The sequence below is a fragment of the Lipomyces oligophaga genome (genome assembly GCF_038497815.1).
Source record: "Lipomyces oligophaga strain CBS 7107 unplaced genomic scaffold V1516scaffold_4, whole genome shotgun sequence".
NCBI lineage: Eukaryota > Fungi > Ascomycota > Lipomycetes > Lipomycetales > Lipomycetaceae > Lipomyces > [Lipomyces] oligophaga.
Genome location: NW_027117788.1, coordinates 984,718 through 1,009,507, shown reverse-complemented (window position 1 = coordinate 1,009,507; position 24,790 = coordinate 984,718). Strand labels below are relative to the sequence as shown.

At 43.6% G+C, this 24,790-nt stretch overlaps 10 protein-coding genes across 10 annotated transcripts; 5 read left to right on the top strand and 5 right to left on the bottom strand.

Annotated features, from left to right (window-relative positions):
* Positions 1-120: 120 nt before the first annotated feature.
* On the bottom strand, positions 121-1,716 carry V1516DRAFT_624878 (uncharacterized protein; the record flags this gene model as incomplete). The annotated part of the gene is made up of 2 exons (XM_066919685.1): positions 121-745; positions 800-1,716. The coding sequence occupies 2 exons, from the start codon at positions 1,714-1,716 to the stop codon at positions 121-123; spliced, it is 1,542 nt and encodes a 513-aa protein (XP_066777513.1).
* A 324-nt stretch (positions 1,717-2,040) lies between these two features.
* V1516DRAFT_675508 (mitochondrial carrier domain-containing protein) lies at positions 2,041-3,707 on the bottom strand. The gene is made up of 5 exons (XM_066922262.1): positions 3,238-3,707; positions 3,038-3,182; positions 2,625-2,982; positions 2,397-2,578; positions 2,041-2,342 (listed from the first exon to the last, which is right to left on the bottom strand). Exons 1-5 carry the CDS (start codon positions 3,371-3,373, stop codon positions 2,240-2,242), a joined length of 924 nt encoding a protein of 307 aa, XP_066777512.1. The 5' UTR covers positions 3,374-3,707; the 3' UTR covers positions 2,041-2,239.
* On the bottom strand, positions 3,708-4,408 carry V1516DRAFT_675506 (Tom7-domain-containing protein). The gene is made up of 4 exons (XM_066922261.1): positions 4,244-4,408; positions 4,118-4,193; positions 4,022-4,058; positions 3,708-3,970 (listed from the first exon to the last, which is right to left on the bottom strand). The coding sequence occupies exons 1-4, from the start codon at positions 4,271-4,273 to the stop codon at positions 3,937-3,939; spliced, it is 177 nt and encodes a 58-aa protein (XP_066777511.1). The 5' UTR covers positions 4,274-4,408; the 3' UTR covers positions 3,708-3,936.
* V1516DRAFT_638022 (maintenance of mitochondrial morphology protein 1) lies at positions 4,403-5,809 on the top strand. The gene is made up of 5 exons (XM_066920056.1): positions 4,403-4,658; positions 4,712-4,736; positions 4,789-5,214; positions 5,269-5,406; positions 5,463-5,809. The coding sequence occupies exons 1-5, from the start codon at positions 4,525-4,527 to the stop codon at positions 5,748-5,750; spliced, it is 1,011 nt and encodes a 336-aa protein (XP_066777510.1). The 5' UTR covers positions 4,403-4,524; the 3' UTR covers positions 5,751-5,809.
* A 10-nt stretch (positions 5,810-5,819) lies between these two features.
* Positions 5,820-8,428, bottom strand: V1516DRAFT_664434 (MIF4G like-domain-containing protein; the record flags this gene model as incomplete). Its single annotated transcript, XM_066920596.1, has 5 exons — positions 5,820-7,619; positions 7,666-7,936; positions 7,988-8,106; positions 8,157-8,320; positions 8,374-8,428. 5 exons carry the CDS (start codon positions 8,426-8,428, stop codon positions 5,820-5,822), a joined length of 2,409 nt encoding a protein of 802 aa, XP_066777509.1.
* Positions 8,429-9,245: 817 nt separating this feature from the next.
* V1516DRAFT_675496 (GTP cyclohydrolase N terminal-domain-containing protein) lies at positions 9,246-11,628 on the top strand. Its single transcript, XM_066922260.1, has 3 exons — positions 9,246-9,512; positions 9,787-10,034; positions 10,096-11,628. The coding sequence occupies exons 1-3, from the start codon at positions 9,360-9,362 to the stop codon at positions 11,357-11,359; spliced, it is 1,665 nt and encodes a 554-aa protein (XP_066777508.1). The 5' UTR covers positions 9,246-9,359; the 3' UTR covers positions 11,360-11,628.
* Positions 11,629-12,301: 673 nt separating this feature from the next.
* V1516DRAFT_695932 (actin) lies at positions 12,302-13,894 on the top strand (the record flags this gene model as incomplete). The annotated part of the gene is made up of 4 exons (XM_066924011.1): positions 12,302-12,349; positions 12,562-12,594; positions 12,767-12,836; positions 12,891-13,894. 4 exons carry the CDS (start codon positions 12,302-12,304, stop codon positions 13,892-13,894), a joined length of 1,155 nt encoding a protein of 384 aa, XP_066777507.1.
* A 1,440-nt stretch (positions 13,895-15,334) lies between these two features.
* V1516DRAFT_664431 (uncharacterized protein) lies at positions 15,335-16,676 on the top strand (the record flags this gene model as incomplete). The annotated part of the gene is made up of 2 exons (XM_066920595.1): positions 15,335-15,359; positions 15,739-16,676. The coding sequence occupies 2 exons, from the start codon at positions 15,335-15,337 to the stop codon at positions 16,674-16,676; spliced, it is 963 nt and encodes a 320-aa protein (XP_066777506.1).
* A 380-nt stretch (positions 16,677-17,056) lies between these two features.
* V1516DRAFT_675484 (HUB1 ubiquitin-like protein-like protein modifier) lies at positions 17,057-17,820 on the top strand. Its single transcript, XM_066922259.1, has 6 exons — positions 17,057-17,171; positions 17,222-17,246; positions 17,327-17,402; positions 17,474-17,486; positions 17,536-17,604; positions 17,674-17,820. Exons 1-6 carry the CDS (start codon positions 17,146-17,148, stop codon positions 17,684-17,686), a joined length of 222 nt encoding a protein of 73 aa, XP_066777505.1. The 5' UTR covers positions 17,057-17,145; the 3' UTR covers positions 17,687-17,820.
* A 3,099-nt stretch (positions 17,821-20,919) lies between these two features.
* V1516DRAFT_664430 (ferric reductase like transmembrane component-domain-containing protein) lies at positions 20,920-23,015 on the bottom strand (the record flags this gene model as incomplete). The annotated part of the gene is made up of 2 exons (XM_066920594.1): positions 20,920-22,510; positions 22,564-23,015. The coding sequence occupies 2 exons, from the start codon at positions 23,013-23,015 to the stop codon at positions 20,920-20,922; spliced, it is 2,043 nt and encodes a 680-aa protein (XP_066777504.1).
* Positions 23,016-24,790: the final 1,775 nt, after the last annotated feature.

Genomic DNA, 24,790 nt, shown 5'->3' with positions numbered 1-24,790 from the left:
TAGTTGGCCAGCCTGGAAAGCGTGCGTAATACCTGGGTTCCTATTGCGCTGGTCATCGTCCTCTCTTATCTCCCCACCCTCCAGAAATTCTTTATGTTACCCCACACTTATTTACTATTTTCAACGCGTGTTCCTTAGTTCAGGCGGCAGATATGTAATACCCAACAAGTCAAACACTCGTCGTTCCGCCTCATCAATAGTCTCTGCATGAATATCGACCAGCTCTCTAGTCTGCTCATTGTAAATTCCACCGGACATGAATCGGAGCCCGAGATCTTTGCTTTTGCTCCGGATGTCCCTTTCAAACGTAACCGACCCTGTCCATCCGACAACTGTAGCACCGATAACCTCCCAATCAGCCCAGATAAGGTCTACCCGCGCATGACGAGGAGTCCCCTTTCCAGCTCGTTTGAACCCCCACACAACCATCGCGACGTCTTGAAGACCTCCAAACAACCCCGGTTTTTCACTAGCAGACCGAGCACTGCTGCTACCTGAACCACTACTGCCTTGTACAAGCACTTCTGTCAAATGTCCACTCTGCTTGAGATTCTGGATCAGGAGCTTCAGTTGCGTCGCGCGCTTGTCCTTGGGTGCTCGCGATGAAATCACAATATCAACATCTCCAATCTCCTTTGATCCTCGACGATATGATCCGCAAATTACAAGCTCGGCATTCGGATCAGTCGTAACGAGCTTCTTCTTAACGTCATTGGCGATCTGTTCGACTTGCTTGCGCGTCAACCTGTAATTGATTAATTCATTTTGATCCTTCAACCATCAGTATGTACAAACTCACGGAGTATTGAAGTCGTCATAATATCGTTCGCCTATTCTCTGTGTCGCCGTCAGAATCTGCACTCCTTTTAACCTAACGTCGTCTAAAGTTTTCCACCCCAGTTGATGTACCCATTTCTGCGCAGTATGCGGACCGACTCCCCAGATCTTGTTGAAAATTTCGATAGAGCGCATGTCCTCGGTCTCAAGCTTGCTGAGTTCACTAGCAATAGTGCCTGTGTCTAGAAACTCTTGCGTGAGCTTGACAATCTTTTTGCCGCAGCCGGGCAGCCGCGCAACCTCATCTGCTGATTTGATTTTCAGTGGATACGAGCGAATCGAAGCCAGCGCAACTGAATACGCGCGGACTTTGATTCTATCACCTTGCAGATCTCGTAGATGTCGGATTCGATCAAAACAGCTTGCTAATTGCGAATTGATGCAGTCGAGTGGGTGCGGCCGATCACATGAGTACGGTCGAAGGTAAACTTCATCGATTTCAGGAACTCCCTCGCTGCTTTTTTTGCGTCTTCGTCCTGGCGGTTTCGTAGATTCACTATCTTCATCTGACCCTGTGTCACTCTTGCTAGTTGAATTACTGCGCTTCTGAGTTTGCTTAGGTTTGGCTGTTGCTAGTTGCTTAGTCGTCGACTCGGTTTTGCGCGGTCGACCTCGGGGTCGTTTTGCAGTCACAGCAACTGGAGCAGGTTGAACATCTTGTTCTATCGTTGTCGAAACCACCTCGGGCGCATTGATGCTACCATCATAAAGTTCAGTTCCGGGATTTATTACCCCAGACCCGACAAAATCATCTCTGAAAGACTTCAACACCTCAACTGGTGATCTAGTCGTACTCTCATTTCTGACAATCCAAGGCTGATTACCTATGAGTTTGTGTTCCTTCAGACATCGTCTAGCCCACTCAAGATTCACGATCATTCTAGCTGAGGGAGCCCGAACTGCAAGTCCTCTTTTGCCCAGCTCCAATGAGATCCTCTGCATTTTATTCAACTCTGTTAATATTATTATTTTTTGCTTGGCCTCAGCTCCCTTCAAATCTTGTAACACTTGACCTCCTTGATCTCTGATTCCCCTCGACACCGCGGCTATTTCTTCGTCACTGACTCGAACTGGAAGAATATAGAGCGGCTCGACCGCCGCAAATATCAGATTGTTCTCCAAATCGACTGATTACTCGTTTATTTTAGAAAAATGGATAATATCCCCAATTGAAATGATTATCTGTGCGAAAATTTACATTAAGGATCGTGACATTTTCGAAATCGTTACTTGATCGACTGATTTCAGTACTCGTCCCAGCCATCACCAGCCTTACTCCCACTACGTTACGTAATAAATCTAATTGTGTTAAGTAATGCACATTCGAGTATTGCTACTACCAACTTCCCACCACTACTGTAACCATGAATGCAAATGCAAAAATGAATCTAATGTACAAGCTTTATATGTTTATCGAAGAACGATTTATATACTTCTTCGTGTTTTCGTAGACCACAAACGTGACACAAGTGGCAGGAACAACACGGAACAGATTTGGGAGCAGCCTTGCTTAGTTAAAAAAGTGTTTCGCCATCTTGTCAGATAAGATAAATACATACCCTTTGTAAAACCCGTTGATACCCTCCTCCCGTGCTGTCTTAATGATAACATCAGTAGTCGAGAGATACATGCGGGCTGCGTTATATTGTTGCAGCCGCGAACGTAGTACTTGCGTGGGGTATAGCGCGAAACTTGCTCCGATTTTGGAAAGTCCTGAGCATGTAATGTACTGCATAGTCGACTATATCGGTCAGTACCAGATCTCATATTTAATCTAAAAATCATACCAGCTCGTTCGGTTGATGCATCGAATCAGTGTACCACTGCTTCATCTTCTCATACAACATGAGCTGTACAGCCCCATGACTCACTCCGAGTAAACTAGGTATTATACCTCTGTAGAATCCTCGAAAGCCCTCCTCACAACCTATTTTTCGAATGCCATCCAACATGTTTGTATATGCGCCCTGGAAATCGGAATTTGTTGACAGCATTCGCGTCTTAATCACCCAGATTGGGTTTGTGCATAACGTAGTTAATGATCCGGAAAGTGCAGCACAGGATAAGTAGTCGACAAATCCAAGATCTGAATCTGGTGACTGGAAGTGCCGCCAGCGGACCAGCTTATTTTTGAAGATCTCATACCTACAATCCAGGTCAAAAATCAAAACTACTTTTCAGTGACTTCAGTAATCCATACCAAAAAAAATAAGCACCCCAGCTCATCGTATTTCCAACCAAATTTGGAATCAGTCCTCTGTACGCTTCTTTAAATGGCCGTCGCGACTCCTGAAGGCTTCGGATAACTTCTAGTACACTACCGATATGCGAACGTTGTTTGCTGACTACGCTTCTGTCAAAATCTGGCCTTTCAGATTCTGAAGTATAGAGTAGACTCACCTTGTAATCTAACTTTTATCAGGTCTAAAGGATGAACTATCAGCGTTGTTGCGCAGCCAGCAGTGATACCTGCGACTGCATCCACAACCGGAATCAGCTTAGCGGGACTACTGTCATCTTCTTCTTGATCCTTCATTCGATTCGCAAGCAATGAGAGCCGTAGCCGTATATTAATGAAAATATTTCAAATAGCTTTGTGAGATCAAGAATCCAAAAGCTTCCAGCAAAATCGCATCCGCTCCTCTCGGACGTTCGTTATAAGTCTCTTGCGCCCGCTTAAACTTTGTAAGTTATCTGGAATTCGCTCTAATTGTACACAATTTGCATAGTCCTCTTCATCGCTTCAACTCAAAACATTCGCCAGGAAAGTAGCTGTTCTCAAATGATGGCTCTGTTCTACAGTTTCCTGTGGTGGTAACACGTGATATGAAAAATTTCGGAACTCCGGATAATTAGTTCTTTAAACCTACATAGCAAAAATAATCATAAAGTGGTATTGATTCATTTGAATATACAATCGGATCACTAAGACAGTAAATAAATATAACCGTAATATTACACTATAAGAGAATAAGAAAGAGAACTGCGGTAAACAGATCCCTATCATGATTTCCCGTCATCCGTGGTAATTTTGTTTGATATGAATAAAAAAGCGGCAGATTGGATAGAAAACCCCTTATAGTCTTGTAATGTACATAATCAATTCATACGAGCAGGAAGTGGAGCAATAAGACTGTTTAGATTAGCAACTAGATGTTAGAAATGATGAGCATCAGCAACCTACCTAATCAAAGAAGGACGCGGGAAGGTAGACGACCATCCTATTGAAATTAGTTAGTTTAAAATTCCCCATTCGACAATAAAACAAAATTGCTTTTACCTAAATAAATGACAAGCGGAATGAATCCATATCGAAAAATAACTTGCGATCCTTCCACTGCCCGAGCAAGTCGCTCCTACAATAGGTTAGTTCATTATACTTCAAATATAAAATCAATTCACCCACTCTGGTTTCTTCTGAAAGTGAGAATGCCATTGTGAGAAGCGATAATATAGCGTGTTGAGCTGGTGAGATATATTTAAGTGGATTATAGATTATAATCGCGAAAAAATTAATGTGATGGGTTTAAAGGCTGACGATGACTTGTCCCAATGAATAAACTATCCAATTTCCCATGCGTGTTGGATCAGTCGATAATAGCCGGTATTAATGGAGTAGCCAGCCATGAAACAATAACTAAACACGAAATAATTCAGTGCAATCTCTCCAAGCAACAGAATATTACGATGGCCGTAGACTCGGCGACTGTTGTCCTGGTGACTGTGACTGAGACTGAGTCTGTTTTTCGGTCTATAGAAACAGGCAATTCACTCGTGTCGAATGAATTAGACGATATAATGATTGACAAATCAGAGTCAGGGTATATATAAATTATTGTTCCATATTAAGATTCTGCAGACTAATATATTTAAGATTGACATTCACTCATGGACTTCTAGTATGAACATCCAACTATTGGAGGCAGATCAAACGCTAATGATATCTCTCAGATTGGCCAATTTAGTGTTTTAATCATCTTATTCACTTTCATTCGCTATTTCATTTTTGCCACCGGTCCAGATATGTCGGCCCCTGCTCCTGCGCCGAGGGGACTCAAACGGCAAACCTCTGTGATGCGATCATCACCTCCCATTCCTGCTCGTTCGATTTTGGCACGGACAGTCTACAATGTAGATACGCATCCTGCGGAATCTCTCGATTGGCTTAACGTATTAGTTGCTCAGACTGTGTCGCAATTTCGTGAGGATGCACGATTGAATAACAATATTCTTCATACGCTTGATAAAATTCTGAATGGTGACTCACTTCCTAGTTTTCTGGACCAAGTCAGAGTTACCGAACTTGATATTGGTGAGGAATTCCCGATTTTCAGTAACTGCAAAATATATCCTTGCGAAGATGATCCAGGACGCTTGGTATGAGACGCTACAAATTCTTGATAATATCATATATATACTTACTACCACTAGGAAGCACGTCTGGACGTGGATCTAGCAGATAGCATCACTTTAGGAATAGATACTCGACTGCTGCTGAACTATCCAGCTCCGATGATTGCGATTCTCCCGGTGTCTCTGTCCGTTTCTATTGTACGGTTCACCGGCCAGGTATGTTGCACCCCATCCACCTCAGTCCATATTAATCTGACTCGTGTCTCACTTAGTTGACCATATCATTTAAAACCATCGCCCCTACCAGCGCGACCGACCGCAAAACATCACTAACATTTTCCTTTGCGCCAAACTACCGATTGGAGTTTGCAATCAAATCACTAGTAGGCTCTCGCTCAAGGCTTCAAAATCTTCCGAAAATCACACAACTTGTCGAATCCCGAATCAGGAAGTGGTTTGTTGAAAGATGTGTACAACCTCGATTCCAGGAAATTAATCTTCCCTCGATGTGGCCTAGGCGGAAAAACACTAGAGAATCTTTTTCAACTGGGTCTCGCTAACTGTGAGGATTATGTATATATTCCATAGAATGATAAAACAACATGTATTTTTCAACTAAATTAAGTAATTTACAGCTCAATTGCCTGCTCTAGATACTTCAACACAGTAGTGTCTGTCAGCCCAAGATCTTTCAATGACTGCTGAATGCTCTTGTAATCTCCATTATACTTTCTCAAAAATGCCCGTAACATCCCTTCTTTCCACCATCTGAGCCAGCGAACTGAATCTTCCGATGGCTCAGTATCCCCTAATTTCAAATCTCTGGCATCGGTCCGAGAAAGCTCGCGAATAACTGCAATTAAAATTAACTCTAAATCTTTATCTCTGGAACCAGACTTTTCCATTTCCACCTCAACATCTGGTTTGCTATAATTGACTCTGCATTTGTTCACAGCGAATTCTAGCAATTCCCAAGAATAAACCTTAGTTAGGACCTGGCTAGTCTGGGAAACTAACACCCATTCCACTAAAGCTAGCGGGGAAATGATCTCACGGTCTAGTAATTTTCGAACAACCTGGAGTGCACTTCCAATTTGCTCGCCCCAAAACGTAAATACAATACCAACTGCTTCTTGCTGAGCATTTGCAGTATCAAATAAGGCATTCAAGACCTCTTGACTTCTCTCGATCCAAGATTCTGCGTGCGATAAAGATCGAGATCCAAGCGAAAGGACAGCACTTAAAAAAATTTTGCGCAGCATCTCGTCAGCACTAGAATCGCTAGACTCTTCCGCGGACTGGCGAATTTCGTTAAATACATTCTCATACTGACTAACCTCACTTCGATCCTTCAAAAGTTGTAGCACTGATTTGGCCTGTTCAGCGTAAGGCCCTCCTGCTGCAGCGTATGTAAACTCAGGCTCCTCCTGATCATCATAAACAAGCCCTTGAAGCTGTTCAGGAAGTAATTCTCTAATCCGCTGAGGGAAACTGAATCGTAGCTCTTTTCCAACAAGCTCTGAAATAAATACTCGTTTAGGATGATAGCGATCAAGCCCCATATCAGCAATCCATTCATTCCATTTCCATGTAAATCCGAAATTAGACAAGTGATGAGAGAACCAATCCAAAAACCTAAAGATCACTTCGTAATCTAAATGCTCCAAATTATCATACAAAAACCGTATCGCGCGACCAAATACCGGACCCATTGCATGGGGACTATCAGTACATGCCTGGATTAGCACGCAATGATAAAAAACTGCGCGCTCGCATGATTTTGGCAACGCAAATAAATTCGCCAAAATAGCTTCCATCACAATATCTTCTGGCTTCCACGTTGAGCCATTAGTGATTTGAGCGAGTTTTTCCAGTGAAATTTCTTGTTCTGCAAATACAGTCGGTAAGAAGTATTTGTCTATTGAAAGGATATGGCGGGAAACGGCTTCTCTGTTATATGACAAATAATTCAGAGAATCGTTTAAAAGATCTCGAAAAATCGTTGACTCAATCTTCTCCAGTGGTGGAGTCGACTCGATCCGAGAATTGGTGAAAAATTTATAAAACATTTGCGCGGAATTCGATGAGTTGTGAACCAATTTCTCAGGTAGCTCAATAGCATCAATTTCTAACTTTTCGAAATCATCCGGTAGCTCTAACAATGACGGCAATAAGTCAAGTTTCCATTCCGCCTCAGAGAGATTATTTAATTGGCTGATTAGCAAATTCAATGAATCGGTGCATTTATATGGTGCCTCGTCGTTGACGAAATGAGAAAGAAGAGGCAGTGATTTGGGAGTCGTGTATTTAAACGACTTTGCCTGTTCAAACAAGGATTCAGCTTGCTCTCTACTGTCAGCAGAGCTATCTGATAAAACAATATAAGGAATGGACAACAGCACAGTCCTATAGATAGCCACTGCGAGCTGCTTCAAAGGTTAGATCCAGAGCATCCGGCAAATTAGAAATACATACATTTTGGTCATCAGAACTATTCTGGAGCTCAATTGCTTTAGAAATCATTGCGTGCAATAAATCTATGGCTGGGTTACCCTTAATGATAGAAGACATTCGGATTAGTAGTCTGATGAATAGCTTCGCTTGATTCCAATCTCCCTGGTCAATAGAAATCTGAGTATTCTTCACAAAACTATTCAAAACAGTACTCCCCAGCGCAGGAGAAAGAGACGAGATGTTAATTAGACAAGGAATGGCGGCAAGCATTTTTGCTGGCTGCTCAATTGCACTACAAACATTTGTTAATGCTTTGCATTCAATGATTCTTGAAGAAACTCACAGATATCGCAAAAACTCGCAGGTCGCAGTAGCGAGTTCTTCGTCTTCCAAGATAGACGACCGATTAACAATAGTCGAAGCAATTCTCTTAATCGAAGTTTCATAAGAGTCGTTCGGATCCTTTGAATCATTAGAAATACTAATTAACGTGAACAATACTGGTCACGTACAAGATCATCCAGCGATAGAAATGTTTTCTTGATTCGATAGAAATCAGACTTTAGTCGACTAGACTGTCTGTCAGAGTCACGATTTCGATCGCGATTGCGTTCATGGAAACGATGACGCTCATTGCGATAGCGATAGTTCGGTCTATCGTTCTGAGAATCAGAATCTATCATTAATTAGAATCATCTCAGTACCCAATCCTACACCCAAATTACGAACCTCGACGTCGCTTGTTATTGGACGGACGAGAGTCCGAGCTGTAAGTACTAGACATGATCCTCAACAGTTCTATTTACTATGTCAGGCAAAGAAGAAGATTGAAACGATGATCAAACGTTAATCATTCTGTTATGAAGATTCAGAAAATTAGTGCTAACTCTCAAAAGAAATCTCAAGGGGATGATACTAGAAGTTCGGAACAAACGCCACATTCTTACCAATGTGGTGAGAGTAACTAGCGGTAGCCTCAAGGATTCTACGTCATTTCTATTAAGTGTCGGCAAGATACGAATCTGGCTGATTGAGTGAGTATACCAAAGGTATAGACCAAATCATAATAAGCTTGGAAGATAATATATTATAAATTAGCTCATTCTAGAGTATCAGCAGATGGGGACAAATAAATCAAGTAGGCCGATTCCGCAGTTGTATATCGGCCAATAGACTCAACTTTACCAACATGTGTTTATCTAGACGATCCAGGACTCTCCGGACTGCCCGGAAATTGTTGCTTCGCCTGTAAACGTTGAACTCAGAAATCTAGAATTACAGTAACAGAAGCTAAGTTCAGGGCTGCGCACAAGTTCCCAAATATACTATGATCTTGGCCGCTTTCGGGACAACCTGACAACTGTCTCTACAAATGAAACAGTTCATAGGATTGCGCATGCTCTTACGGATCAGGAACTGAGCGGTATTGAGTCATCGCAACACAAATTATTAACTTCAGCGTATTTGTTCCCTAAAACTCTAGAGTCTACCGAGATAAATCAAACTCACGTGACATAGGGCAGCCGCTACCCCTGACCATCCAAAAACTATATAAACCCATCGAAATTCCCTCCCTCCTCCTAACTTCTTATTAAGTTGTGTGCAAACGTGCATTTGTTTTGAATATTTAGTATACTTGCTTGTTTGTTGTGCGTTGTTTCCTTTGTCTTACGGATTCAACGTACTTCAGATCCAAGGTTCTTACGCAAATAATCATGTGTTCTTCCTGTGTTGAGACTCCCCATTCTCTTTGCAGTTCTTCCGAACGACCCGCTGATGCTTCCGCACCCGTGGTCGCTGACGTGTTATCTCAGATCTTGTTATCTGTTCAGGCTCTCCAGTCTGATTATAAGTCCCTCTCGCAAAAAGTAAGCTCCGTCCAATATCGTCCAGTAGCTATTTGTGTCGTGTTCCATACCGTGAACTACGTTTCGTCCGTTCTGTTGTGTACCATCGTCTGGTGTGTGTGTACATCTCGTGGGGCTCAGCATTTACGTGGCGCGTGTCGTTCTGTGGATTGGTTCCCCCCTGTGGCTCATGTGTGCTGTTTGCCGCTCTGATTTTTGTTTTGTCAAAGCTTATTTCATTTTTGAGATTGTTTTTGGCTTGCTTCGACAATTCACTAACTTGATTTTCATCTAGATCGACTCTTCGTCTGATTCTGCAGCCGATGCTATTCATCTTCTTGAACAACGCATTAACGAGCTTCAGTTGTCTACTTCTTCGAGAAAGTCTTCGCCGTCAGTGTCAGCCCTGGGACTGCCTGATCTGAAGGCTGTTCCTGCTCTCTCGCCTGCTCTTTCTGCTGCATCCGAAGAGACACCGTCCGAGCCCAGCGCACCGGCATCTCCCGAATTGATTGCGCAAACTCCTGCAGTCGAGTTTACCAAGTAAGTTTTGCTCATTAAACCTACTTTCTGAGTTATTGTACTAACTAAGTTCTCGCACTAGCAGTGCAAAATTATCTACACCTATAGCACTTACATCTTATCCCGGCCAGCCTGGCGTCAATCCGATTGCCCTAGACTGGGGAAATTCGGATCCCGCGAAGCGTGGCCCTATTGTCGTCTCTCACGCTAGAGCCACTATCGGTTCCCGTAACGCGATAGGTGCTCATTCGGGTTCCTATGGTATTTATCATGCGTTAGCTGTTGCAAAGAATGCAATCGATCTGGACCATAAGCCAGATTTCACAAATACCCAGCCTCCCGTTCAGATTGGTCCTTATCCGCAATGGGGGAATTCAAAGAAAATTGTTGCCATGGATCCATTTGGCCATCTCGCTCCATGGCTCTACAAGGATTATGTAAAAGATGGAATTGAGATTCGTCCCTCTATAGCCGTGACCAAAGCACATATGCATTTGCCTGAGTTCCAGGAAGCCGTGCGGAGCGGCGAGTTGAAAGTTGACGGCGAAGTTGTTGTCAACGAGCATGGTGACCTTGCTGTTACTAAAGTTGCGGTTGAACCTGTGTGGTATCTTCCTGGAGTTGCTGAGCGATTTGGTATTGATGAGGATACGCTCCGCCGATCTCTTTTTGAAGATACGGGTGGTTCCTATCCTGAGCTTATCACTCGTCCCGATATTAAGATATTCCTCCCTCCAATCGGAGGTATGACAGCCTATATTTTTGGAGACCCCGCGAAGACTTCCGATCCGTCAGTGCGCTTGGCTTTACGAGTTCATGATGAATGCAATGGCAGTGACGTTTTTGGTAGTGATATCTGTACTTGCCGACCGTACCTAATTTTTGGCATAGTCGAGGCTGTCAAAGAGGCACAGGCCGGAGGTAGCGGAGTTGTGGTCTACTTCCGTAAGGAAGGTCGCGCTTTAGGGGAAGTTACCAAGTATCTAGTTTACAATGCTCGCAAGCGTAGCGGTGATTCTGCTGCTGAATATTTCAAACGGACTGAGAATGTTGCGGGTGTTAAAGATATGCGGTTCCAGGAGCTTATGCCTGATATTCTGCACTTTTTGGGAATTACGAAGATTGACCGTATGTTGTCAATGTCGAATATGAAGTACGATGCCATAGTTGGCCAGGGCATTGCAATTCATGAGCGCGTACCGATTCCTGAGGAGATGATTCCAGATGATTCCCGTGTGGAGATTGATGCAAAGATCCACTCCGGGTATTATACGGAAGGAAGAATTCCTACTGAGGAAGACCTTAAGAATGTCAAAGGCCGTCAGTGGGAAGACATTGTGCATTAATCTAAGCAGAATTGTGTTTGATTAGACAGCTATAGACGGAAGGAGTCTAGGAACGCTCAGAATCATATAGCATTGGGATGGATTTGATTTGGATGGCGTATATGAGAATCAATTTGCTTGCATTGTTAATATTGTTATTATTAATTAATATTGTTGTTATCGATCAGAATGGCTCTGATCGGATTGGTATAATTTGATTTTGAGCTATGTGCATGTTATGCTAATTAATGCATTATTCTGTATAATTTGATTCTTTACATAATCTCGTCTATGCTGATATCTAGAATAGAATCATTTAACGCTTACACAGCGTAAATCCGAATTCTTTATCTCTAGATGCCAGTCTCGTAGGATCAGAAATTTTAATTTCTAAATCGTATATGGATGCTGACGGTCATTAATGCGATGGAATAATTTTGCGCAGATCGTGATGAAATTGGTAGAGACTACGTGGACAATCAGCTTCTGTACGAGGTCGACGTAGTAAAAGGTGGCTGTGTTGCGTGGATATTTTGTCATGCTTTGCGCGGATGATTCAGCACGGATGTTGCGGGAGCCGGACGGCGGCGACGGCCTCTTAACCCGTTCCACACCCGCCTCCCTTTCTTCATTCCTTTTACATTTTTTTTGTGTCTGTTCTCACGCCAGATTTCTCTTTTTTTACTCTTTAAATCCACTTTTCCTTTGTATAATCAATAGCCACTATGGAAGGTATGTGATGGATATGATCGATTCGGGATTGTGCGATGGAATCGGCAGGATTCGATTCCGCTTACTGGGGCGAACGCATTGGCTGCCTTTGTGCAGTATTAAGTCCACATCGTGACTGATATTCACCGATTCTACACACCATCGATTCCGTTCTGAGTCAATTGTTTTAATTGTATTTTGGATTGATTGTTAACTTCTATTTTTCTACCATTTAGACGAAGTCGTTGCTGTATGTATCCCTTGTCAGTCCCTTTTTCATTCAACGCGGCTCTTTTCTACGTGATTCGCCCGCGGCGCAGTTAGACGCCTGTGGTGGCCACATTCCTCTGGCTTCGCGTTCTTATTCGATCTTTCGTGAAAGCTAGTAATGAAGTGAGATCATTATTTAAGTGATTACTATCTATACGTGAATTTAATTGATTGTTCTATCGCGGTGTTGAGAATTGATTTAGGGTTGATTTTTGTTTTCGGTTTTGCTGACATAAGTGTAGCTCGTTATCGATAATGGATCCGGTATGTGCAAGGTGAGTCGCTGTGCAAATCGCTTTGCTAAGATATCAAAATGTTTATTTTCTGAGCCCATGAGGATTTAAATTGTTTTGGAATATTGTGGTATTTTGTTGAGCACTTTAGATTGTCATGGCTTCGATGTGTTTGCATTTTGATTCTATGAGTAAATACTAATAATTGTACCAGGCCGGTTTTGCCGGAGATGACGCACCCCGAGCTGTTTTCCCCTCTATTGTTGGTCGTCCCCGTCATCAGGGTAGGTTTAGTAATGACTTTTAGAATAAATATTAATGGTTCTAACTTGAATCAGGTATCATGGTCGGCATGGGCCAGAAGGACTCTTATGTTGGTGATGAGGCTCAGTCAAAGCGTGGTATCCTTACCTTGAGATATCCTATCGAGCACGGTATTGTTACCAACTGGGATGATATGGAGAAGATCTGGCATCACACTTTCTACAATGAGCTTCGAGTTGCTCCTGAAGAGCACCCTGTTTTGCTCACTGAGGCTCCTATTAACCCCAAATCTAACCGTGAGAAGATGACTCAGATCATTTTCGAGACCTTCAACGCTCCTGCCTTCTACGTCTCTATTCAGGCCGTTCTTTCTCTGTACGCATCTGGCCGTACTACTGGTATTGTGCTTGACTCCGGTGATGGTGTTACCCACGTTGTCCCTATCTACGAAGGTTTCACTCTTCCCAACGCCATTCTTCGTGTTGATATGGCTGGTCGTGATTTGACCGATTACTTGATGAAGATTCTTGCTGAGCGGGGATACAGCTTCAGCACTACTGCCGAGCGTGAAATTGTTCGTGACATCAAGGAGAAGCTTTGCTATGTTGCTCTTGACTTCGAGCAGGAACTCCAGACTGCAGAGCAGAGCTCCAGCTTGGAGAAGTCATATGAACTTCCTGATGGACAGGTTATCACTATTGGTAACGAGCGTTTCCGTACTCCTGAGGCTCTTTTCCACCCATCAGTTCTCGGACTTGAGGCTGCTGGTATCCACGAGACGACTTTCAACTCGATCATAAAGTGCGATGTCGATGTTCGTAAAGATTTGTATGGCAACATTGTCATGTCTGGAGGTACTACCATGTACCCTGGTATTGCCGACCGTATGCAGAAGGAGATCACCGCACTAGCTCCCTCCTCTATGAAGGTCAAGATCATTGCTCCTCCTGAGCGCAAGTACTCCGTGTGGATCGGTGGATCTATTCTTGCATCATTGAGCACATTCCAGCAGATGTGGATCTCCAAGCAGGAGTATGATGAGTCGGGACCTTCTATTGTGCACCGCAAGTGCTTCTAAGGGAGCGAGAGTGTGTGGAAGATGATTTTTTGTGTTATTTAGTCTGAGAAGAATAGGCAGTGTGGCGAGAGTGTGAGATAGAGGCAGAGAAGAGGTTAGATAGATTAGCGCGGACATGATATATGCATGGTGCGTGAGAATTGAACAGCTCTTTGTTTTGTCTTTCATGCGATGGAATATCTAAATGTCGAGGCGTGTAGGTTTTAAAGCAGGAGCGACCTGGAAAGTCATCTGATCGATATGCTATTATTTCTATACTTGCTTGGAGATGCTGCTGTATTTTGTTTGGACGCGAAGAAGCAAGGAGGTCTCTGTTTATGATTTGTTAGTTATTGAAATATCTCATGCTGATATGGGTATTTTATATTTATATCTGTTTTTATATTTTTATATCTTATATTTTGATGTTACTGTTACTACTATTTTATTATTTTTCTTTTGAGTTAGTTAGTTTACTAAGATATGTGCTGTATGAACGAAGATGGCTAGTCAGCTCCTGAGGAAGGCATGGATAGACTGCGGACGGAAGACTCTGACCGTGACGTCACGAGGAGGCGATCTGTGTTCTTCTGGAGAATGGTTTTACATAATCGCCGAGTTGCGGATGTGTTGCTGGAATTGCCGCTGTCCTTGTTTTCTGCAGAGCCAGATTAGATAATAACCGAGAGGCAAACTGAAAGCGGCAAACCAGCACGACCACCTGGGACTGCAAGACAGACAGCGAGGCCGAACACTACGCTTGCGATGAACATGACGGCGGTCGACAGCAGGCTGGAATATGTGAGAGAGAGCGCTAGTTCACCACTTACTCTGGTGCTTGCGGGTCTGTTACTGGTCCATCTTGTGGTCCGCCAGTCTCGGCTGGTCCAGAACGAACGACTTACTAACTAAGCAGACACTCTAGAGGAAGATGCACCGCCACACCGACAGTGTGCGGACCTTACACAGAAGGCAGAGGCACGGGGGCAGACAGGCAAGACTGGCCCTTGACCAAGCAGGCAGACAGCGTCAGACAGCGTCAGAAGCACCGGCGAGCATCGCAAAGCAGGGCACCGCCACATATGGCTGATGCGCGCTGGCATTTCTTTATATGGATGGGCCCAGAAAACCCTGCGAAGATCTAGGACTTGTTCTGGTTTTATTTTCCTAACTTCCACGTTTTCTGCTCGTCAATCGCATCTCCGTCTGATTTGGACTCTTCGTGCTGCTTTCTCAATCCAGGACCGGTCCTGAATTTGCTATCGCATCTCCATTCTGGTTCTTATAAAATTGGCGTCGTCCTCTGCATCGTCATCTCGCTTTTACTCGTTCGTACGGTCAAATCTCCCTCGGTTGGCCGCTGCTTCACATCCCGCCAGTGCTCTGCTCTTCTGTGTGTCTCCCTTAGCTATTGCTTCCACTCCTGCTAGATCTACAAATCTCCCACCACATTCACGAAACATGCATTCCAAAGTCGTAATTATCGGTATGTGTTCTGTCTTTTGCTTCTTGTCTTTTGTTTCTCGAACCGCCAATTGCTCGTCCTTGCTGTCCTGACGACGACTCCAAATTGCCGCTTGCGTGGTATCCTGTGCGTGGCAGTATCTTCGGACAAACCCACATGCTGGTTCTACGCCGCAGGTCGCGACTATCGCTGCTTGGTCAGCGCACGTCTTTTTGCGTCTGCCTCACTGAACATTGTCTCTGACTGTGTTCGGTTGGATCAGTTGTCGATCCATAATCTTTTATTCTTTATCATTCTTTGCTGTCGTTGTCTTCCTTACTTGGTCGATGAGGGGGCGAGAAGGAGAGGGGGAGGGGCAATTTGTCTTCTGATCTGAATACTAATCCGCATGTCTATCTAGGATCCGGCCCCGCCGCCCATACTGCTGCTATCTACCTAGCCCGTGCTGAGATTAAGCCTGTTCTCTATGAGGGTATGCTTGCCAATGGCATTGCCGCCGGTGGCCAATTGACCACCACAACTGAGATCGAGAACTTCCCTGGATTCCCTAATGGTATGCTTGGTGCCGAGCTCATGGACAACATGCGAGCCCAGTCCGAGAAGTTCGGCACTGAGATCATCACTGAAACCGTTTCTCAGATCGACCTTTCATCGCGTCCATTCAAGTACTGGACTGAGGATACCGAAGGCGAGGAGCCTAGCACTGCGGATACTGTTGTGATTGCTACAGGAGCCTCTGCGAAGCGTCTGCATATTCCTGGTGAAGAGACCTATTGGCAGGCAGGTATTTCTGCTTGTGCTGTTTGCGATGGAGCTGTTCCTATTTTCCGAAATAAGCCACTTGTTGTTGTTGGTGGCGGCGACTCTGCTGCAGAGGAGGCCTTGTTTTTGACTAAATATGCTTCAAAGGTTTATGTTCTTGTTCGTCGTGATAAGCTTCGTGCATCGAACATTATGGCTAAGCGACTTCTTGCGCACCCCAAGGTTGAAGTTCTATGGAATAAGGCCCCTGTTGAGGCGAAAGGTGAAAATGGTCTTTTAAACAAGCTTGTTATCAAGTCTACGCTTGATGACAGCACCTCTGAACTTGACGTGAATGGTTTGTTCTATGCAATTGGTCACGTTCCGGCAACCGAGGTCTTCAAGGGCCAGCTGGAGACTGACTCGGATGGGTATATTGTGACGAAGCCAGGTACACCGATGACTTCTGTGAAGGGTGTTTTCGCTGCCGGTGATGTCCAGGACAAGCGATACCGTCAGGCTATTACCAGTGCAGGAACAGGATGCATGGCTGCTCTTGAATGCGAGAAGCTCCTTGCTGAAGAGGAGGATGAGTAAACATTCTGGTATATGCTCTTTTTTTCTATATGAACTCTTACTGCATAATTTTTCTTGTATTTTAAGGGACCATGTAATTACATACAGGCATGTATGTATTTATTTGTTGATTAGTTCTGTTGTTCTTTGTATTGCCGTTTAATGTTGTTGTATCCAAAGGCTGTTAGATTCTGGATTGTATTTAGCCCACGTTTGTTCGTTTGAGCGTCTTTGTATTTGGATTGACGTTTTATTTAGACTGTATGAATCTCGTAATGCTGATGTCAATTATTAAAACTGAATAGATTTTGATGTACTTTTGATGACCTAGATCTCTGAAAAGTGTTTGTCTTTATGCGGCTGTGGCTATAGTATGTAATTTTGATCGTACCAATCTTTGATTTCGCCCCAATTTGTTGATTTTGTCTCCTTGGTATCTGATTTGACTGACTTCTGTTTGAGTTTGACTGATTCGAGAGGACGGTACAGAATGATTGAAGTTATTTGCAATGATCGGTAAGAGCAATTAAATTGAACTTGAGTATGGCGTTGGCTAATGAACATAGACTAGGCAAGAAAATCCGCGTCAAGGTAAGAGAAAAAGATCTTGCGTAGATCGTACTCACAACATGGGTATGATATTGGATGAACCTGGATATTAAATTGAATAGTGCCTTGAAGATGATACAATTGGAGATTTCAAAAAACTGCTTGCTTCGCAAATCGGAACTGCGCCAGAAAAACTAGGTATTTAGTAGACCTCACATATATATGCTATATGCTTTCAATTCCGCGACACTAACACGACGATGAAATAGTGCTAAAAAAGGGGTACAAATATTTGTATTTTGATTGAAGATTCAGGATTAATGCGAGTTAGATACACCACTTTCAAAGATCACATCACATTGGCCGATTATGAGATCCATAATGGAATGAGTTTGGAACTGTAAGTATTTTCTACTGCATTTGCGTGTACCTGGAATATAAATCGGAGTTTGGGCTAATGAGGATTTAGATATTATTCATAGAATCCCCATCCGAGCTCAGCCTTAGTGGCGACTAATTGTTCATACTATATATTTTGTATATTAGTTATATTCACTTCGTTTAGATTGATTGTTGTTGATCGAGAAACAATATCAGAGCTGTTTTCCTACTATTTTATTGATTTGAAATTGCGAATTCACGTAGCAACTATAATTTCGCTTCAATTCATAAAGATATCTTCTATTGGGTGGTCCAGAAAGTCCTTAATTTTCCGGGTGATTCGATTCAACAGAACTCATCAAACTTGAAACCTACTGACCGGCGACATGGCAATACAAGCATTGTCTTGGAATTGGTCACGCCAGAAAATAATTTTGGATCCACAAAATTACTTGGCAAACCAATGATTCCTACTTAGACGACAGTTGACTACGGGTCAATGTGGAAGAACCTGAAAATGAGTTGGGAAATTAGATTCGAGGAATACGACACCAATATCTTTGAGTAGAGCAATTTACTAAATGGGTATTCCGAATAGTTCAGAGCAGGCACCTCTGTACGGTTTGATATTGAGAAGCTAAGGTTATGTCATTCCCTGGCATAGTCAAAGGTCGACAGCAAGTGCAAGACTCGGGGCGGAAATCTGAGCTGTGGAGACTGTTACGATAACAATGACGACGACCATTACGACGACCATTACGACAGCTATGCAATTGCTACAAGAAAGAACGACAAGAGAGTGGAGCGCCGAAATTATAAAACCGGAGGGCTACACATTCTTGTTAGGGCTGGCCGGCCAAGGAAGGTACGAGAGGAGGTACGAAGGCGAGAAAAATGAGTTGGCCACAGGGTCTTGCAACCATTTCAACTACGGTTCTGTGGAATCAGAAGATTTTATTGGTGTGGTGGACGGCGATAAGCTGTTGAACTTGGGCATAATAATTCATTGGTTCCACTCATGCTTCTTGCTGTTAGGGTGATTTGGTCTGCCGTATCCGAAATAAACGGTCTTCGTGTTGCTTGTTCAAAGCCTGCAAATATAACACCATGCTTGCTGTCCTGAATCTCTCTAGAAAGCAAGCAGCTTTGTCCAACATCTCTGGATTGGATAGTCGCATAAGCTGGAGGTGAACCTCCTACAAACGATATGCTGTCTATAGCTCTTTCATTCTCCTGCTCACTTTTTGGGTTCTTGCTCGTCGTCTTCTTTGATTAATTCTCCTCTAAGTTACTCGGCACTGAAACGAAGTCTCATCTGGAGATGGGTAACGAGACACGAGACCGCCACGCCAAATAGACCCGTCTGGATCCAAAACGGTGTAGTCCGTCGCCGTTACACCTTTGAACCAGCCGCAGGCGCCGAGACTGTACAGACTGTAGTGGGAAAAAAAGGCAAAATTCTTGGGCACAACTAAGCTTAAATTCTATTCTTCCGAAACAAGCTCATACAAGAAAGCAAAGAAAATCCAACTTTTTTGTCTTGGAGAAGTGGGGAGAACAACCAAGTTGCAAAGCCAGCATCGTGGACGGCAACGGCTGGTAAGGCAAATTTCTTGTTGCCGATTTACCCTTTCTCCGTAACTTTGTGCTAAACTTTCACGAGAAAATCTAAGTTTGTGCCGCAAGTGGTCGGATTTAGATTTCAGATTTAGATTTTATCTAATCAATCAAATCACTGCGCAACCGATGAAATTCTTTGTGTTATCAGATTGAATCCTAACCTACTAATTCTTCTCGCTCCAATTCTCAAATAGTAAACCAGAACTTTATGTATCTATCTATTTTTTGCCTGCGAATTGTTTTACTTTATATGCTTGTTCATTTTTCGCCTCCAAACTCACTGACCGCGACTGTAGTTAGTCCTAACATTCTACTCGTCTCCTGCTGCTCCTACCCATACCAAAGCACAACCGTCTTCTCCTCTTACATCCGTCCGGACCTTCCCTTTCCCCCTTCCCCTCCCCACCTCGTTCTCTCTACTTACTTCCCCATGGTCTAGAACAACACCGCCGACTATGATCGGCCCAATCAATCGAATATGCGAGAAATTTTGCACAATTTTTTGCACATTGAATGAAAGACAATGCTACCAAATTCCAGTTTGTGTTAATTTCATTTCTCGGTCGACCCTGCTTGCCTATCTAATATTTGTATTATTACTCATTTATTCTGATCCAATTTGTTCGCTGGATAGTAGCCCGTCATTGCCTTTGTCTAAATGTCAATGTTAAGACAGTCCAGACTCCCACGACCCCTTACACTTCGTGCATGTCCAATCAAGACGTGACAATCTGCCTGCGATTATTTGCTCATAATTCAAAGTCCCTGCTTGATTGGAGGCTTCTTACTGAGCTGCGTTTCTGTAGTTCGTTTTAATCTAGTTCCTTCATCAGTATTGTACGTTCCCCCACACGATTGGCTCTAAGGTCGAGCGTAGGTTCGCTCTGTTATACAATGGACATAACATAAAACTTGTGTAATCTATCCGACACCAATACACAAAGGCAATCCACATTCAGGCTCTATTCATGGATGACCTTCCCGACCTCCAGATGTACTGATTTTTTGCGTCCCAACAACGCCTGACTATTCTGCTTCTAATTTTTGCTTGGCCCTCGCCTTGGTGCCCATGAAGGTTACGCTTGTATTTTTCAAAGACATTTCCATGGCCTGATTCCTTGGTTGAAACCATGCCAGGCTGCACGCCCGTCGACCAGCCATCTACAATCTAAATAAGCACATATATGCCCACACTATACATGTATATCTTCAATAAGCTTAAATTGGCTAGATAGATGAATGCACATCCTGTCATTTCTTAGGACTTCAAAAAAGTTTAAAAATATTACTTACTCGCCCAAACACGCCAAGATTGACATTAATTACTGCTTGCGATATTAGTGCCGCCTTGTTGCTAGACAATCAGATAAGCTCGTGCCCTCCAGCGTTCGACGGCGGCAAAACTGCAAAGACTAGCTTGTCCTCAATCGGTAAAAAACTTGCCTCGACCCATCTGGACATAATCAACAACATTCTTCCTCATTCTGAAGTATTATGTTTAATAATTGCATATAAATAATAATTTGAAATAACATTTTATTACTCGACTAAAACCGAATTTATCATTACGCAGAAAAACCATAAAGCCCCAAATAGAAATATGAACTCAGGTGTCCAATAACTTAAATAAAAAATCCAATAAAACATTCTCTCATCCCTCAACAATAATACTAAAGTATTTGTAATTGAAAATGGTAAAAAAGAAATAAATAGATTAGGCCCAAGCAAATGCCTCCTCAAAATATTCTACATGATGAGGACCAACCAAATGGTTTGCAGTCGAGCGACGGCAAGTGTCGTTCATGCTGTCGGGACCGCATACGGCAACAGCGACGGATTTGTCGGCATTGGCAATCGTAGAAGAAATCAGCTGGTCCAGTTCGGGGCGGCCAATCGACACAAGTGACGAAAGACCAGAGGCGTCGTCGTTGCTAGTCTTCTCGTCCTTCTCACTGTCTGAGGAAGTCAGAAGGTCATCAACTTTGCCTGTGGTCACATGGACATGAACCTCAACACCAGTACCCGAAAGCCCCTTCATCTCGCTCAACAAGGACTTAACTGTATCATCGCTGTGGCAGATCCAATGCAAAATTATGTGCTGGCCTGGGATTTGCAAGTTCGCAAGCTTCTTTGCATAAGGATACATGGCCGTTACACCAATACCACCGGCAATCAACAGCACGGTTCCAAAAGGCTCAACTTGGAACGACTCGCCATATGGACCCTCAACCATGACAGACATCAACGCGCTCTGATCAGCTTGACTCGCAACATACTTGAACACCTTCTTTGTAAGACCGTCCTTGGCCTTCGCCGCAAATATATAGGTATCACCTCGTCGCTCGACAAGTGAGAAAGGATGATTCTCCCAGAAGTTGAATTTCCAGAAATAGATATAGGCATATTTACCTGGCCCATCAGACCACTTCAATCCTTGCGCCTTGATTTCAAGCATCAGGACATCTCCCACGAGCTTGACCTGAGCTGGACAATTGAATCCAAAGGACGACATGCGAATAAATCGAACAACACGGTCGAAACCCCAGATGGCAATCGAAGCATAAACATACTCCATGTATCCAAGGGTTACGCAGTGGTACCAGATTCCAACAATGAATATGATCACAAAAACAATGTGCAAAACCAGGAACGTCTCATACCATCGGTGACGAAGAAAGTACATGGCTTGAAACATGATCACTCCGCCAAACACAGTCGCAACCACACCCCATCGCCAGTATGTCTCCTCGAAGCTCTCTGCAAGACTAGCACTGCCAGCAAACAATACGTATGCCGTGTATCCAATAGAGTGGATTACTGCATTGAAAAACATAATTCGTGCGACCCAGCGGTGATAAACCATGTATGTCTCATAAGACCATCCTGTGAGCCACATCAAAAAGTTATTTCGGCCAGCAAACAGAATCAATACTGGAATCTGAACAAATGCCATAATTCCACTTCGATCAGAAAAGTATCGCACAACCTGGTAGTATTCCTCATCAGGCCAATAGTAATTGTTGTTGAAAATGTTATATCGAACAAATAAAAAGATAAAGTTCATGATCATCACAGACACAACCATCAAAGTCTGGCCTCGAGTTGGCATCATAGCATACCCAACGCCAAAGATCTTCAGTGGAGCCGTATGCGTCGTACAGAAGGCTGCGGGAACAATAAACCACTTGCGCAGTCTGGCGACAAATGGCGAATTGATGACTGCGGTTTTTGGAATCACAAGATTGATAATGCGCTTGACAAATGCGAGGAAGAAAATGCCAAATAAGAAGATCATAGTCGCAGCACTAAAGAAGATCAATAATGTTTCCGAGTTTCTCTGCCAAATAATCCAACATACCCATAGAGTTCACCAAAGAGTCTGCTTTGATAGAATGCAATATTAGTATTCAGCATGGTCTCGAACTCAGATTGCGGCATAGTGTATGGCTCGGTGCCAACTGTGAGTAAACTGATATTATCGTAAGATAGCGGATCAGCTGCCTTTGCTGCTGCAAGAACTGTATCGAAATCGTCCATCTTTATTCCAGCATAGGAAGAACAATAGGAAGACCACACTCCCCAACCACCTGAACAGTAAGTATCCGAGCAAAGAGCAAATGTTTCAATGGCGGCTTCACTAGAGCAAAGACAAATTTGATAGTCGTTGCCATCGTAAGAAGTACATCCCCAGCTTCCTGATGAAGCAACGGACAAGCATGTATTTGAACAATAGTCGTAGTCATCACGGCCCAAGACAGCACTTGCTGCGGCCAGGACTAGCGTAAGTGAAGAGAAAACTCCAGCCCTCATGTTTATCTTTCTCAGCTATGTTTCGATGAAGCAAGTAGAAGTTAACTAGCCATTACGGACACCATGGAGACCGCTTCATTAAATATATAAATTTTCCAAGGGCCCACTAGCCGACCAATACGCCTCCGAAACAAAACCGGGGCGGGACTGGACCAATAGTCCGTGAAGAAATCATCTGAGCTCAAGACATGCAAGACAGTTTATTTGATCGCACGGCAACAAGGTGCAGTAGACGGACAACGTAAAAAAAAACGAAAAAGTCAGATGATTGCGCAACAATTAACGAACATCCAGTCTTGTCAGGTCTAGAACTGCTCGGTGGTAGCAGGCAGACCGAAACAGACACAGACATACAACGAAGGATAGAGATGCAGAGGCAGCTACCAACGGTTACTAGCAGCAGACTATTTCAAGATTTTGACAGCCAGTATGTATGTTTGTGGCCACTCTCGAGCTTGTTTTACACAGATTTTGGCTTCTGGAGTTCAGCCAGAACGCCGACTGAGGAGAAAACTGAGCATAATCTCGTTTAACCATTCAAGAGCTAAGCAGTAAAAGAACGCTGCGACCACTTGTCCGTAGCACGTCCGGCATGTTTGGCACGCCTCCTTGGACTTACTTAAATGGGTCGAGATCATTTCTTAACCGTGTGCAGATTTGCTTGTATGTCAACCAAGCAATAACGGGCAGGAATTATTCTTAATTTTGGCCCACTGTCGCGGTATTGTTTGGTGTACTCTTGATTTGACTCCGATTCCAGGGCCTGGGCTCTTCTCTCTTCCGCGTCGCCTTTCCCACTTAGTCTTCCCAGCGAAACTAGCTCGGACCACTCCTTAGGAACCGTAAGTACCCGTTCCAGTACCCATCAGCGCCGCGGGTTCGGCGGCAGGCTATATTGTGTGGAAGGTAGGACAAGACCGAGAAAGAGTACTGTTTGACGCTGGCTGACTTTCCAGTCATGGAAGCTATCCTTGGTTTTTCGACATATGAAAGAAATATTTCGCAGTTGACCGGAATATAACTCGGAATGGACAGTTCTTGCAACTATGTAGAGTAGACAGCGAAATCGAATGCCAGATATATGACAGAGCATCTAGGAAGCAAAATCCTTCATTTAGACAGCGAACTTCGGTCTTGCTTTAATTCTATGTATATGGGGATGGTGGGCGAAAGTTCTTACAAGAGGTATGCATTCGTAGTGTTGCGGGAACCTTACAAGTAGAAGCATTTTTTCCAGCAGAATTTGACGGTCAGAGGTCTGAGCAAATACTGATAGATGGACAAGCACAATATCAAATATTGCCAGCGAGCAAGAAAGCGAAATGTAAAAGCAAGTATTTGATTTGCCAATCAGCCGAGCCATAAAGAGTTGAATTTCTCCACATTCTGATTTGCATTTCATCGACTAAAGCTTATCAGATAGAACAGCACAAATCACCTGTCGGTTGACTATACCACATCTAATCTCGTTTGTCTTGAAACTACAGATAATCTCTACATCTTCTCAACGATACGTCCTAAAGCCTAATTTTCCAGGTCTCACACCGTTTCTGGGCAATGGTGGAATTATCACAAGCAAACGTATCCACGTCAGTCCCGTGAACCGATCAGTTGTGGCAAATAGTTTATGTGGTCCTCTCTCCATAGAGCTGCATCTGGAACCCTGTTGGGTCCCTGCAAAAATATACTTATGGATAGTCTTCGTCTGACGCCTGTCGTGAAATACTGTTTCATGCCCTTGAAATAGGATTCTGCTCGACTGATGTTCGCAACGA

Bases quoted from the DNA above. Each gene is read 5' to 3' on its own strand.
- V1516DRAFT_675508 (XM_066922262.1), bottom strand. From the start codon at position 3,373: ATGAAGGATCAAGAAGAAGATGACAGTAGTCCCGCTAAGCTGATTCCG. The intron at 3,183-3,237 runs GTGAGTCTACTC...ACAGAAGCGTAG, and splicing joins GATAAAAGTTAGATTACAAG to TCAGCAAACAACGTTCGCAT. The intron at 2,343-2,396 runs GTATGTATTTAT...TAACTAAGCAAG, and splicing joins ATCAACGGGTTTTACAAAGG to GCTGCTCCCAAATCTGTTCC.
- V1516DRAFT_675506 (XM_066922261.1), bottom strand. From the start codon at position 4,273: ATGGCATTCTCACTTTCAGAAGAAACCAGA. The intron at 4,194-4,243 runs GTGGGTGAATTG...AACCTATTGTAG, and splicing joins CACTTTCAGAAGAAACCAGA to GAGCGACTTGCTCGGGCAGT. The intron at 3,971-4,021 runs GTAGGTTGCTGA...TAATCTAAACAG, and splicing joins CCGCGTCCTTCTTTGATTAG to TCTTATTGCTCCACTTCCTG.
- V1516DRAFT_638022 (XM_066920056.1), top strand. From the start codon at position 4,525: ATGGCCGTAGACTCGGCGACTGTTGTCCTGGTGACTGTGACTGAGACT. The intron at 4,737-4,788 runs GTATGAACATCC...GATATCTCTCAG, and splicing joins CATTCACTCATGGACTTCTA to ATTGGCCAATTTAGTGTTTT. The intron at 5,407-5,462 runs GTATGTTGCACC...TGTCTCACTTAG, and splicing joins TTGTACGGTTCACCGGCCAG to TTGACCATATCATTTAAAAC.
- V1516DRAFT_675496 (XM_066922260.1), top strand. From the start codon at position 9,360: ATGTGTTCTTCCTGTGTTGAGACTCCCCATTCTCTTTGCAGTTCTTCC. The intron at 9,513-9,786 runs GTAAGCTCCGTC...ATTTTCATCTAG, and splicing joins ATAAGTCCCTCTCGCAAAAA to ATCGACTCTTCGTCTGATTC. The intron at 10,035-10,095 runs GTAAGTTTTGCT...TTCTCGCACTAG, and splicing joins CCTGCAGTCGAGTTTACCAA to CAGTGCAAAATTATCTACAC.
- V1516DRAFT_675484 (XM_066922259.1), top strand. From the start codon at position 17,146: ATGATTGAAGTTATTTGCAATGATCG. The intron at 17,172-17,221 runs GTAAGAGCAATT...TAATGAACATAG, and splicing joins GAAGTTATTTGCAATGATCG to ACTAGGCAAGAAAATCCGCG. The intron at 17,247-17,326 runs GTAAGAGAAAAA...TAAATTGAATAG, and splicing joins GCAAGAAAATCCGCGTCAAG to TGCCTTGAAGATGATACAAT.